The sequence below is a fragment of the Somniosus microcephalus genome, chromosome 23 (assembly GCF_052327205.1).
Source record: "Somniosus microcephalus isolate GS21.2 chromosome 23, FLI_Smic_1.0, whole genome shotgun sequence".
Taxonomy (NCBI): Eukaryota; Metazoa; Chordata; class Chondrichthyes; order Squaliformes; family Somniosidae; genus Somniosus; species Somniosus microcephalus.
The window spans coordinates 17082474-17095633 of record NC_141009.1 but is presented as its reverse complement, the minus strand read 5'-3'; the positions used below and the strand labels follow the sequence as shown (position 1 = coordinate 17095633).

General features: G+C 44.1%; 1 protein-coding gene across 1 annotated transcript in view; it reads right to left on the bottom strand.

Annotated features, from left to right (window-relative positions):
- nup188 (nucleoporin 188) overlaps positions 1-13160 on the bottom strand; it is an 81240-nt gene that overhangs the window by 30284 nt on the left and 37796 nt on the right. The window contains 5 exon segments of the mRNA XM_085965142.1: positions 3398-3567; positions 3700-3816; positions 4013-4102; positions 7266-7372; positions 8518-8706. Coding sequence (XP_085821268.1) covers positions 3398-3567; positions 3700-3816; positions 4013-4102; positions 7266-7372; positions 8518-8706 — 673 coding nt within the window.

Sequence of the window (13160 nt, the reverse complement as noted above, 5' to 3'; positions counted from 1 at the left end):
GAAATGTCGTTTTTACTCAACTAACAGTGGTCAAGATGACCCCGGGCCACATACACTCTATTTCCCATGCCTCTATTTTCACCACTCCCTCTTTTTCTCACAATAGTGTCTCACTTTCCACCGTACTAATCTCTATAATAGCCAGATTATCTTCCAGCATTACCATTACCTACAACCAAATTCCCACATTACAACAGTGACTACACTTCAAAAGTACTTCATTGACTGTAAAGCGCATTAGGACGTCCTGAGGTCGTGAAAGGCGCTAAATAAATGTACGTCTTTTGTTCTTTCAAATATTTATTCCCCTCTGATCTTTGCGGAGTGATTGTTCTCTCTAGAATATCCTTGTTCATTCTTCCACCACCCCAACATCTAGCGCTGCCTTTCCCCTGGCACTTTTCTATGCAACCACAGCATGTTCAATTCACCTCTTCCTGTACCCTTGCCAAGAACACACAAACATTCCTTCCACAGGAGACAGGAATTTATATGTACTTCCTCCAATTTAGCACAGTGCACTGCATTCACTGCTGAAGGTGGGGTCTCCTCTACACGGAGGAGAGGAAATGCAGATGAAGTGCTCACTTTGCCAAACATCTCTGCTGTCCACAAATGTAACCTTGACCTCCCATTGGCTTGCCACTTTAACTTCCTCTCCCATTCCCCCTTTAACCCCTTGGTATACAACATCCTACATTGTGGGACACAGTATACCAAATTCAACGTTCACTCCAGGAATAGTACCACATCTCTCTCCTGGGCATGCTGCAGTTCCTGGTCTGAACACTGACCTTAATTAAATCCCCCCATTTTCTTTATAGGAGATACAGGAGATCTCGGCTGGGTCTGTCGGTATCTGAGGGGAGTGAGGTGGGTTGGAGTTTTTTTTTAATATTCATTCTTGGGAGGTGGGTGTCGCTGGCAAGGCATTTATTGTGACAGAGGGTGCCACACCCAAAACATTAACTCCTGTTTTCACCAGATGCTGACCAACCTGGAGTGTTTCCAACATTTCCTGTTTTTGCTTGGCTTATCTTTCCGCTTTGAATTCTGCCAAAGAGTTTTACTTGAAGTGTTAGAACTATCTTGTTTCTTCACAGATTTTGATGGGCATTTCATTTTAGTTTCAGATTTACAGCATTTGCATTTTTTCCCATTTTGATGTGGGGGAGTGGTGGTTTTAGCAAAAGGGTGACAGGTTCCTCTGCTCTGTTAACACGAGCCTGTCTACTATGAGATGAGGCGAGAACAAGTGGTTTCTTTTCTGGGGTGGGTGCCCTTCAAACAGATACACTTTACAGCATACAAGGGGTAGTCTAGCAATTTCACAAAGTTTAACAGTAAATTTCAACATGTAAAAAATCAATTGAAAAAAACTAAGTGCACTGGTAAAGGTTTAGAGCAGCTATTTTCTAGCAACATGTTTGCAAGGTTTCAGTCTCAAGGCCAGCTGTCACATTTAACCCGGGTGCCACTGGTCAGAAGAATTATCATCATCTGTCGGCTGTGGTTAAGCGTCACAAGAGATGGTGCGTTACACCCACAGGGAAGTCCGTCCCATCAGTAGTACTTGCAGAATTACCTAATTTTTCAGCTGTGGCTCAGTGGGTAGCACTCTACTCTGAGTCAGAAGGGCGTGGGTTCAAGTCGCACTTCAGGGACGTGAGCACATAATCCAGGCTGACACTTCAGTGCAGTACTGAGGGAGTGCTGCACTGTCGGAGGTGCCATTTTTCAGATGAGACATGAAACCGAGGCCCCTTCTGCCCTCTCAGGTGGACGTAAAAGATCCCATGGCACTATTTTGAAGAAAAGTAGGGGAGTTTCCCCAGTGGCCTGGTTAACATTTATCCCTTAACCAACATCACTAAAAAACAGATTATCTGGTCATTATCTCATTGCTGTTTGCGGGACCTTGCTGTGTGTAAATTGACTGCCGCATTTCCTACATTACAACAGTGACTACACTCCAACAGTTCATTGGCTGTAAAGCGCTTGGGACTTTGAGGCCGCAAAAGGTGCTATATAAATGCAAGTTTTTTTTTTTTTAATCTTAGTTTGCATAGGAATCTAATTTATTAGGTCACTTAATTCCTTCAAAGAAGATAATCTGACTAATTGTCATCCTGTAAACAGTTCCATTTGCAATTCCTCAAATAATGAAGCAGTCTGTGCCCATATGCAGCAAGACCTGGACAACATCCAGGCTTGGGCTGATAAATGGCAAGTAACATTCGCGCCAAACAAGTGCCAGACAATGACCATCTCCAACAAGATGTTCAATGGCATTACCATCGTCGAACTCCCATCATCAACATCCTAAGGGGTCACCATTCACCTGAAACTTAACTGGACTAGCCACATAAATACAGCGGTACAAGAGCAGGTCACAGGCTGGGTATTCTACAGCATGTGACACACCTTCTGATTCCCCAAAGCGTTTCCACCATCTACAAGTCACAAGTCAGGAGTACTCTCCACTTGCCTGGATGAGTGCAGCTCCAACAACACTCAAGAAGCTCGACGCCATCCAGGGCAAAGCAGCCCGCTTGATTGCCACCCCATCCACCACCTTAAACATTCACTCCCTCCACCACCGGCGTACCGTGGTAGCAGTGTGTACCATCTACAAGATGCACTGCAGCAACTCACCAAGGCTCTTTGACAGCACCTCCCAAACCTGCGACCTTTTCCACCTAGAAGGACAAGGGCAGCAGGCGCATGGGAACACCACCACCTTCAAGTTCCCCTCCAAGTCACACACCATCTGGACTTGGAAATATATCGCTATTCCTTCATCATTGCTGGGTCAAAATCCTGGAACTCCCTACCTAATAGCACTGTGGGAGCACCTTCACCTCACAGACTGCAGCGGTTCAAGGCGGTGGCTCACCACCACCTTCTGAAGGGCAATTAGGGATGGGTACTAAATGCTGGCCGTGACAGCGATGCCCACATCCCATGAATTAATTTTTAAAAACCACCATGGTTGATGGAGTAGATTAGGTCCATTTGTCGTGGAGCCTGGAAAATCCTGCTATCCTAGCTTGGAGAGACTACCACAGTGTAACCCATGATACAAAACTCTAACATTACAGTAAAACATCCCTCTTGCTTTTGACAGGAGCTGAGTTATAGCTGGCTATATAGTTAGACTGCAAATCTCAATTACAAGAACTATTTTGCTGGTCCCCAAGAACATAATTAATTTGTACCACAATTCAACAGTTGTCTGATCAGTGCAACTAATTTTGTACACTATCTGGATACTGAACCTTGTTAAATGTAATTTTTAAAAACCAAAAGCAGCTGCTGGTGGGGGCAAAAATATAAATTTAGGGCTACAAATAAGGCAAAAATACTTTAATAATTAAAGCAAAGAAAATGGACATACTTGGTTCGCAAAACGGTCATGGCACTGTCCCTGCGATCCTGCCACAGTGCATGCAAAAAAGCAATGGCAGCACGATGGATGAGAGGGGGACACCAGTACTTTCCCTGTTGCTTGGCATCAATAAATTCCAGTACCACCTGCAGACAGCTCCATTCCCCCAGGATAAACTCCTGTGAATACAAGCCACAGGACAGACTATTAGTTTAAAATTACATTTGGTCAATATGACATTCAGCTTTTAGCTGCACTGTGAGAAGTGCCTTCCAGAAACAGGTTTTTTGTTTGTTTTTTTAATTTCTCACCTTTGACCCAACTGCACCATCTTTCACTTCCAGGTTGAGGAAGAGCTCAATCAAACCAGGTTGTGTTTCTACAGCAACAGTTAAAAACTCCAGGATCATCACCTTAATCCACATATCCTGAATCACAGAAAACATCATTTGTTATTTAACTTTTTAAACAGCATCTGAAGGAACTCATTTGCTTGCACAGTGCTCATTTTTAAGCTTCCCTTCAGAATGCGGATTGTGCCAAATGCATTGTACATTTGCTGTTATCTGAGTCGGTAGCATAGGGCATTAGCATTATCATGTTGTGAAATAAGAGAATAGGTACCTCTGTCTTGCTCTGCAGCCTACTAAGAAATGCATCACGTATTGCTGCAGCGTCACTCCCAAGGCAGGCATACACTGACATTGGAGCCACCTGGAAAAGTATAAAAGGGAATGTTTCAATGCATGTCTTTATACCCTTTCTCTACTGTACTTTTATTAACTTACCCATCCCCCACAAAATAGGTCTTCTCACCATCTGCTCTGCTTCAGCTGGGAACGTGGGATGTTTAGTCCAGACCCTTTCACAATCGTTACTTATTTCATCAGGCTTGTAGAGGGCAGTATCAAAAAAGGTCGACACCTCAAGAACTGCTCCATGGATTTCACTGTTCACTTTTAAGGGGTCATCCATAATTTTTATCATTTTACAAGCATACTATTTGGGAGGGGAGCGATTCTATGTACAGTACACTACATAAATACACTATAGTACATGATATACATAGGCATGGTAAGAATAAAACTATTTATACTTTTGTGAAAAGATAAAAATGATAAATGGCTGCTAGTTAACTGAATATTGGAGATTTTAGATCTCTATCACAATATCTTCTCAAGTGGCAACAGGCTTACACCAGTAAGTCAAAGTTGCCATCTCTTAACCATATTTATATTCCATTTAGAGTGGGAGGGGAGTTGAGTTAAGTCTCAAAATCTAACCTCTCTATGCCATGATAAACAAGTCCCAAATCAGCAACAGCCTGTGGGTCTCAGGCCAACATCTAGTCAAACACACTGCCAGTATAGACTGACAGAGGGATTGCAAAGAGTCCGCATACTGCATTACATATTCCTCCTCTTTCTATCTCATCTATTTCCCCATTCATTCCTTCAATCCTCCCTTATTGTCTGACTATAGTTACCAACCGGTTGAAAACAGAATAATGGATATTGGAGAGCAATTATGAAGCAGTATTCTCATCAAGGCATTCAGATGTGACAAATCTCAACAACAAAACTTGAACAATTGGCAACAGCTGTCTGTACCCTGCCCCCTCCTCCTCTAGTCCCCCACATCTTGACCAAGGGCTTGGCCGTAGCCCCACCAGACACCCTGACTCACCACAACTGGAGCCTGGCTATAGCTCTGGTCCAACCATGCGTACACAAATCTGACATCCAATTTCAAATCAGCATTAAAGGTACGTCACAAGTGTAAAACAGGGTAGCGCAACGAATCTGTTTCTGCAGATTCAATTGCTGAATCTGGGTTATGACACTGGGTCTCATCAAAATAAGATAGAAAAAAATACTATGATCCATCACACTCTAGTACTACAATGTCCCCAAATAACATTGTTTCTTGGGTGAAAAAAATGTAATCCATTTTGTAAGACAAAGTGCTTAAGGGGTGTGAAGTTCAGTGGAGAAGTGAAAAAGAAAATAAGAGGGGCAAAGAGAGGGTATGAGATTAGAATGGCAGCTAACATAAAAGGTAATCCAAAAGTCTTCTATAGGCATATAAAATAGTAAACGGGTAGTGACAGGAGGGGTGGGGCGATTAGGGACCAAAAAGGAGACCTACGCATGGAAGCAGAGGGTATGGTTGAGGTACTAAATGAGTACTTTGCATCTGTCTTCACCAAGGAAGAAGATGCTGCCATAGACATAGTAAAGGAGGAGGTAGAGGAGATACTGGATAGGATAAGAATTGATAAAGACGAGGTACTAGAAAGGCTGGCTGTACTTAAAGTAGATAGGTCACCAGGACCGGATTGGATACATCCTAGGACGCTGAGGGAAGTGAAGGAAGAAATCACGGAGGTACTGGCCATAATCTTCTAATCCTCTTTAGAAACGGGGGTGGTGCCAGGGGCCTGGAGAATTGTAAATGTTACACCCTTGTGCAAAAAAGGACCACCATATGTATTAATGACTTGGATGTGGGTGTACAGGGCACAATTTCAAAATTTGCAGTGACACAAAACTTGGAAGTATAGTGAACAGTGAGGAGAGTGATAGACTTCAAGAGGACATAGACAGGCTGGTGGAATGGGCGGACACGTGACAGATGAAATTTAACGCAGAAAAGTGCAAAGTGATACATTTTGGTAGAAAGAATGAGGAGAAGAAATATAAACTAAAGGGTACAATCCTAAAGGGAGTGAATGAAGAGAGAGACCTGGGGGTTATGTGCACAAATTGTTGAAGGCGACAGGGCAGGTTGAGAAAGCAGTTAAAAAAGCTTACAGGATCCTGGGCTTCATCAGTAGAGGTAGAGTACAAAAGCGTGGAAATTATGAAGAACCTGTATAAAACACTGATTCACCCTCAACTGGAGTACTGTGTCCAATTCTGGGCACCACACTTTAGGAAGGATGTGAAGGCCTTAGAGAGGGTGCAGAAAAGATTTACGAGAATGATTCCAGGGATGAGGGACTTCAGTTACGTGGTTAGACTGGAGAAGCTCGGCTTGTTCTCCTTAGAGCAGAGCAGAGAAGATTGAGAGGAGATTTGATAAAAGTGTTCAAAATCATGAGGGGTCTGGACAGAGTAGATAGAGAGAAACTGTTCCCATTGGCAGAAGGGTCGAGAACCAGAGAACACAGGTTTAAGGTGATTGGCAAAAGAACCAAAGGCGACCCAAGAAAAAACTTGTTTATGCAGCGAGTGGTTAGGATCTGGAATGCACGGCCTGAAAGGGTGGTGCAGGCAGATTAAATCACGGCTTTCAAAAAGGGAATTGGATAAGTACCTGAAAGAAAAAAAAGTTGCAGGGTTACGGGGAAAAGGCGGGGAAGTGGGACTAGCTGAGGTGCTCTTGCAAGGAGTCGGCACGGGCTCGATGGGCCGCATGGCCTTCTTCCATGCTGTATCCATTCTACTCAAAGTTAAAGCACACTCAGGATCAGTTAACATCCCCACACACTTACAGTATAAACTGTATAAAATTAGCATCCGCAATATTTTGCTATTGTACAGTATAAACCTATTTCCCCATCTCCACCCCCGCATTCCCTTTATTGCACCAGTTGTCTCTCAGTAACCTCGTGCAAGTGACCATTTTTGATACATGAGCCTAGATACTGTCAGCAGGCTTTCTACCACAGCTGAGCCCCAATTCTGTCCTTACCCAGCATGCAAATAGGCACACTTCCAGCACTGTTTGTTGGACAGCAATCAGGAATGAGAACTTCCGGTTGATTTTCCCCTCCCAACCCCAGGAGTTCGGAGGCCAATAGTAGAGCTTCTACTGAAATCAGCTACCTCAATGGACCAGGCTTCGCACGTGTAAACTTTAAAACATAACCTACCATTGCAAGTCTCTTCAGTAGCTGGATAGCAAGGCGTGGCAGTGCAGGATCATGTCTGTGGTAGATATACTTTGCCAAAACTGCTATCAAATTATTACCGTGGGTACCTGAAATAGTTAACATGAATGTAAAACAAAATCAAAAGCCAAAACCTGCTTAATATTAATCTGGCTACAAGGACAGAGTTACAAATACCATATTGGTACTACCAGACATTACACAAGAATTACAGCAAGAGGTTCACTATTTGTTACTTTTCCGTAACATTCAGTGATGATTGGGTGGGAGGAAAGAGCAAGCAAGCTACGATCAGCCACTAGAAAGACCAATTCTGCTCGTATCAACACTGTGGAGAATCCTTTTGTTCCACCTCACACCCTCGCAGTCCGCCACTGCCTGCTCAAAGAAATGGACAACAGAGCCTTTACCATCAATGTCTTTAACCTCTAGGTTTATTGTCCCTTTTACCCCCAAAATATGACTTAATCTTTGGTTTCTAATCTGTCATGCCACCCAGTTAATTTAAGGGACACTAGTTTTGAAACTTAACCTGCCTGTGTCCACTTCTAAAAGCAGTGTTACTCAGCCAACTGGAAAGGTGGTATGGAACATACAACTACCAATGCCACACTGTGATAATTTAGCAGAAAGCACAATTCACAATGCAAACTGAATTATGCTTTCTTATAGCTCCACATAAAGTAGAGGACAGCATTCCATGGAGGGGGTGTAGGGTTGCTGGAACTCAAAAGTTAATGATAGGAATCCATTGGATGCAACATTCCTGTTTGATGCTTATTCCATTACCACTTGATGAAACATTTAGAAATTAAGCAATTTTTGCAAACTGGTTAATGCATGCTCCTGATAAGTATTTAAATTAGATTTGTCTGAATACAGTTTTCCCAAACCCCATCAAGCTACGCTCAATAATCTCAACAGATTCAAAAGTAGTTTGCCCATCTCAATGCAGAATGACTATCAACAGAAGGAATATCTGTCACTGCAAGAGATGAATTTCATCTTTCCCTTCTAGTTTGCAACTGGTTAAATTTCAGTCCTTCAGTCAATCCAAAATATGTCACTTAGTGCCTCCCTGGAATTACTACTTCAGCAATTGATATCTGTTGTGTTGCAATAGGACACCAAGAACAGGTAAAAATCACTGCATAACATTAGCAGCAGTAACAATTCCATCCCATTGCAAAATGTTATTTCTGATTATTCACTGCGTCCCGTGATTATTACATACCATGTTGTGTCAGGGCCTGCTCCAACGGCGAGACCACTTCTGATGATGGTTTCAGTTTGATGACATTGTTAGTTATAGAAAATGCTAGTTTGATGGTCTGAGTGAGGGTCTGACCTGGTCCTTCAGATCCACTGCTGCATTGACAGTTTTGGCATTTGGTTGGGAGTGGGAGGAAAACAAGAGCAGAAAGTTAGATAAAATTTATATTTTTAAATTGTTAAAACATTCCGATATATAAATACTCAACATTAAGTAAGAGGAAAAGTTTCATATTTGCAATATTCTTTAAAGGGAACTTAGAAAGAGTAAATTTTAAGGAAGGTCTTAAAGGAGGAGAAAGAGGTGGAGCATTGGAGAGATTTAGGGAGAGAACTGTTGAATTGAATTGTTGAAGCTGACTGTTAGCAACCTCGGCACGCTATCTGATCCTAAGCCGAGCTTCCAACCCCATATCCTCTAGCACAAAGACTACCTATTTCCCCCTCTGTAACATCGCCTGTCTCTGCCGCTGCCTATCTGCTACTGAAACACTCATCCATGCTTTTGTCACCTTCAGACGAGGCTAATCAAGTACAATAGCAAAATACTGCGGATGCTGGAAATCTGAAACAACAGAAATTGTGTTTCCAGCATTTTCTGTTGAGGCTATTCCAGTGTTGCCCCGGCCACCGGCCTCCCATCTTCCAAATCCATAAACCTTACCTCATCAAAAACTCTGTAACCCGCACCAAGCACCCCTCAACTTGCTGACCTACATTGGCTCCCAGAGCCCCAATGCCTCCAATTTAAAATCTGCATCGTGTTCAAATCCCTTCAAGCCCTCACCCCTCCCTATCTCTAATTTCCTCCAGCCCTAAAACACTCCGAGAACTCGTTCTTCCAACTCTGACCTCTTATGCATCCTCCACACCCTTCGCCCCACCGTTAGCGGATATGCCTTCAATCATCTAGGCCCCAAGCTCCAGAATTCCTACTCTATAAACACCTCTCCGCTTCTCACTCCTCCTTTAAGACACTCCTTAAAACCTACCTCCTTGACCGGGCTTTTAATCATTCCACCCAATAGTTCCTTTCTTTGGCTCAGTGTCAATTTTTACTTGATTATGCTCCTGTGAAATGCCTTGGGATATTTCTACCTTAAAAGATACTATTAAATGCAAGTTGTTATTGTTAATGATGACCAATACTTAATTTTCCTGACAGGCAATCATTACCTTTCCTTTTAATTTGTTTGTTTACCTTCACTTGCCGAATTTAAATCCTCCATATTTATCGTTTAGGTGAAGCCCATCCTGCATGAACAGCTTCCCCATCCAAAACTTCTCCCAATGCTTAGGTACCCGAAACGCTTCCTTTTACACCATCATTTTAGTCATGTTTTGACATAGATTACTTGTTCCTCCCTAATTAATCCAGTGCACGGCACTGGGAGTAATCCCAGGATTCTCTTTCCTTGGTCGACAATAAGACTACTAAGTGAAATGAGTTTGGGTAGTCTCAATGCGGTTCCTAGTGTAAGATTCGAAATTTTCATTAATAACCACGCAGTAAAATAGGGTTAATAAGACAGTTTTATTGACCAAAAGATGCTTGTACAGAGAAACCTTTGATAAAAGGGCACACAAAATGGCCGCCGGACCGCGTGACCAGTTTCTGGGACCATTTGAATTTCTGTTACTGCAAGTCAGACAGGCTTGTGGATTGAGGACATTAAGCCCGCGAAAACCAGTTTCGGGAAACCGAAACTCAGGGAACTGAGCATACATATTAATTAGATTATAGGTACAGGACAGATTTGGGTAGCAGGATGAGGCCCATCAAGAAATGGGCGGACAATTGAATGAACACTTTAACCCATTGACTGTACAAAGAAAAGCCGTTTTAACAGCCATCAAAGGCAATCTCCAGACCGATCAATATACAAACCGAGTTACGGTGACAAAGCAAAGACATTATCAGCCCAGGAAGGCCAGTTCAGCTATCACCGACTCCTGTTATGAAGACAAAACACCCCTGCAGAGAGTTCTGCCCGCCAAAATTATTACAAAGGCAGGACTATGATTTGGCGGAAGATAAGAATGTTCCAAAAAGGGTGTAACTGTGGATTTGAAAAAGTCCATCAGTACGCTTGACTGGACGCTTCACTTCACGATTCACTACGCTTCACTTGTAGTACACTTCTTCAGGACGATTCGTAGCTTCGGAACTTCTACGACTCTTCGGTTAAGGCAGCACTTCGGTTTCGGAACGTGGTCGGTGTTTGGCCAGGCAAGGCTCGGCCACGACGGGAAGCCGACGAGGGTGGCCCGGGTACTTTTGTCGGGAGATCATCAACGACCCAGGCCGAAGGAGAAGACACCCTCGGGGAAAACAACGATCCAGGCCGGAGATAAAAGGACACTCCGGGCCCAGCACTCCAGTGCCTCAACAGCCCATCGGTAACGGTAACACAGGTGCATTCAGTGCTTCAACACCACGCCGGTAACGGATTAATCCGTGGCGAGCGCTCACCAAGGCTGTATCGGCAGCCTCATCGCGGGAGAACCAAGAGGAAAACAAGCTGCGCCAGAAGTTTCGAAATCCACGTGACGACGGAAAGCTGTGCCAAAAAGGCTGCGAAACCCTTTTCGCAATTCTGAAAGAGGTGAGCATGATCCCGAGTTCCTCAAGTCGAAACTTAGTTAGGTCTAGGGGAGGGGGTTAAGGGTAGTTGTAATGTGTTACCCCTTTTACGATGTGCCGTGTGTTCCCCATTTCCATAGAGTTAAGTTCATAGATGTGTGCATGCTTGTAGTAGCTTTAATCTGTGCTTATGACATGTATTTTATAATGCTGCAAACTGTTTAATAAAAGCATCCATTTCGTGCTATTCAACCTGGTCTATTGAGTTTTTCTCTGCACTACAGTTCCCTGCACCTAAGTCCAAGGTCTAGAACCGTAGGGAACAGTGGGTCGAACCACTCAAGGGTAATTATTGCAAGAAGCCTGGCAGGAGACCAGAGCAAGCAAGAGAAACCCCCTACACTAGTGAGCATGAGTTCATAGCACAAAAATGTCTACCATTCAGCACTAAAATCTTGTAACCTCACTCAGTGAAACAACAAAGTTAGCTGTGAAAAACAGAACTGTCAAACTGCACATCAGCACCCGCTTTTCTAAGATGTAATTGCTGCTGAGGGGAAAAAAAGAGAGAAAAGGGTTTGCTTTGCATCAAACGTATACCGTGTATGACCTGTGGGTATTTGAAGCCAGTAACTCACCAATCTACCTGTAGCAGATGCATCTGTCCATGACAGCATTGGTGGAAGTGACCACCGCACAGTCCTTGTGGAGACGAAGTCCCGTCTTCATGTTGAGGATACCCTCCACCGTGTTGTGTGGCACTACCACCGTGCTAAATGGGACAGATTTCGAACAGATCTGGCAACTCAAAACTGGGCATCCATGAGGCGCTGTGGGCCATCAGCAGCAGCAGAATTGTATTCAACCACAAACTGTAACCGCATGGCCCGGCATATCCCTCACTCTACCATTACCATCAAGCCGGGAGATCAACCCTGGTTTAACGAAGAGTGCAGGAGAGCATGCCGGGAACAGCACCAGGCATACCGAAAAATGAGGTGTCAACCTGGTGAGGCTACAACACAGGACTACTTGCATGCCAAACAATGGAAGCAACATGCGATAGACAGAGCTAAGCGATCTCACAACCATCGGATCAAATCAAAGCTCTGCAGTCCTGCCACATCCAGTCGTGAGTGGTGGTGGACAATTAAACAGTTAACAGGAGGAGGCGGCTCCAAAAATATCCCCATCCTCAATGATGGTGGAGCCCAGCACGTGAGTGCAAAAGACAAGGCTGAAGCATTTGCAGCTATCTTCAGCCAGAAGTACCGAGTGGATGATCCATCTCGGCCTCCTCCTGAGGTCCCCAGTATCACAGATGCCAGTCTTCAGCCCATTCAATTCACTCCACGTGATGTCAAGAAACAGCTGAAGACACTGGATACTGCAAAGGCTATGGGCCCTGACAACATTCCGGCAATAGTACTGAAGACTTGTGTTCCAGAACTAGCTGCGCCCCTAGCCAAGCTGTTCCAGTACAGCTACAACACTGGCATCTACCCGGCAATGTGGAAAATTGCCCAAGTAGGTCCTGTCTACAAAAAGCAGGACAAATCCGACCCAGCCAATTACCATCCCATCAGTCTACTCTCAATCATCAGCAAAGTGATGGAAGGTGTCGTCGACAGTGCTATCAAGCGGCACTTGCTCAGCAATAACCTGCTAACTGACGCCCAGTTTGGGTTCCGCCAGGGCCACTCCACTCCTGACCTCATTACAGCCTTGGTCCAAACATGGACAAAAGAGCTGAACTCAAGAGGTGAGGTGAGAGTGACTGCCCTTGACATCAAGGCAGCATTTGATCGAGTGTGGCATCAAGGAGCCCTAGCAAAACTGAAGTCAATGGGAATCAAGGGGAAAACTCTCCATTGGTTGGAATCATACCTAGCACAAAGGAAGTTGGCTGTGGTTGTTGGAGGTCATTCATCTTAATCACATGACATCACTGCAGGAGTTCCTCAGGGCAGTGTCCTAGGCCCAACCATCTTCAGCTGTTTCATCAATGACCTTCCCTCCAT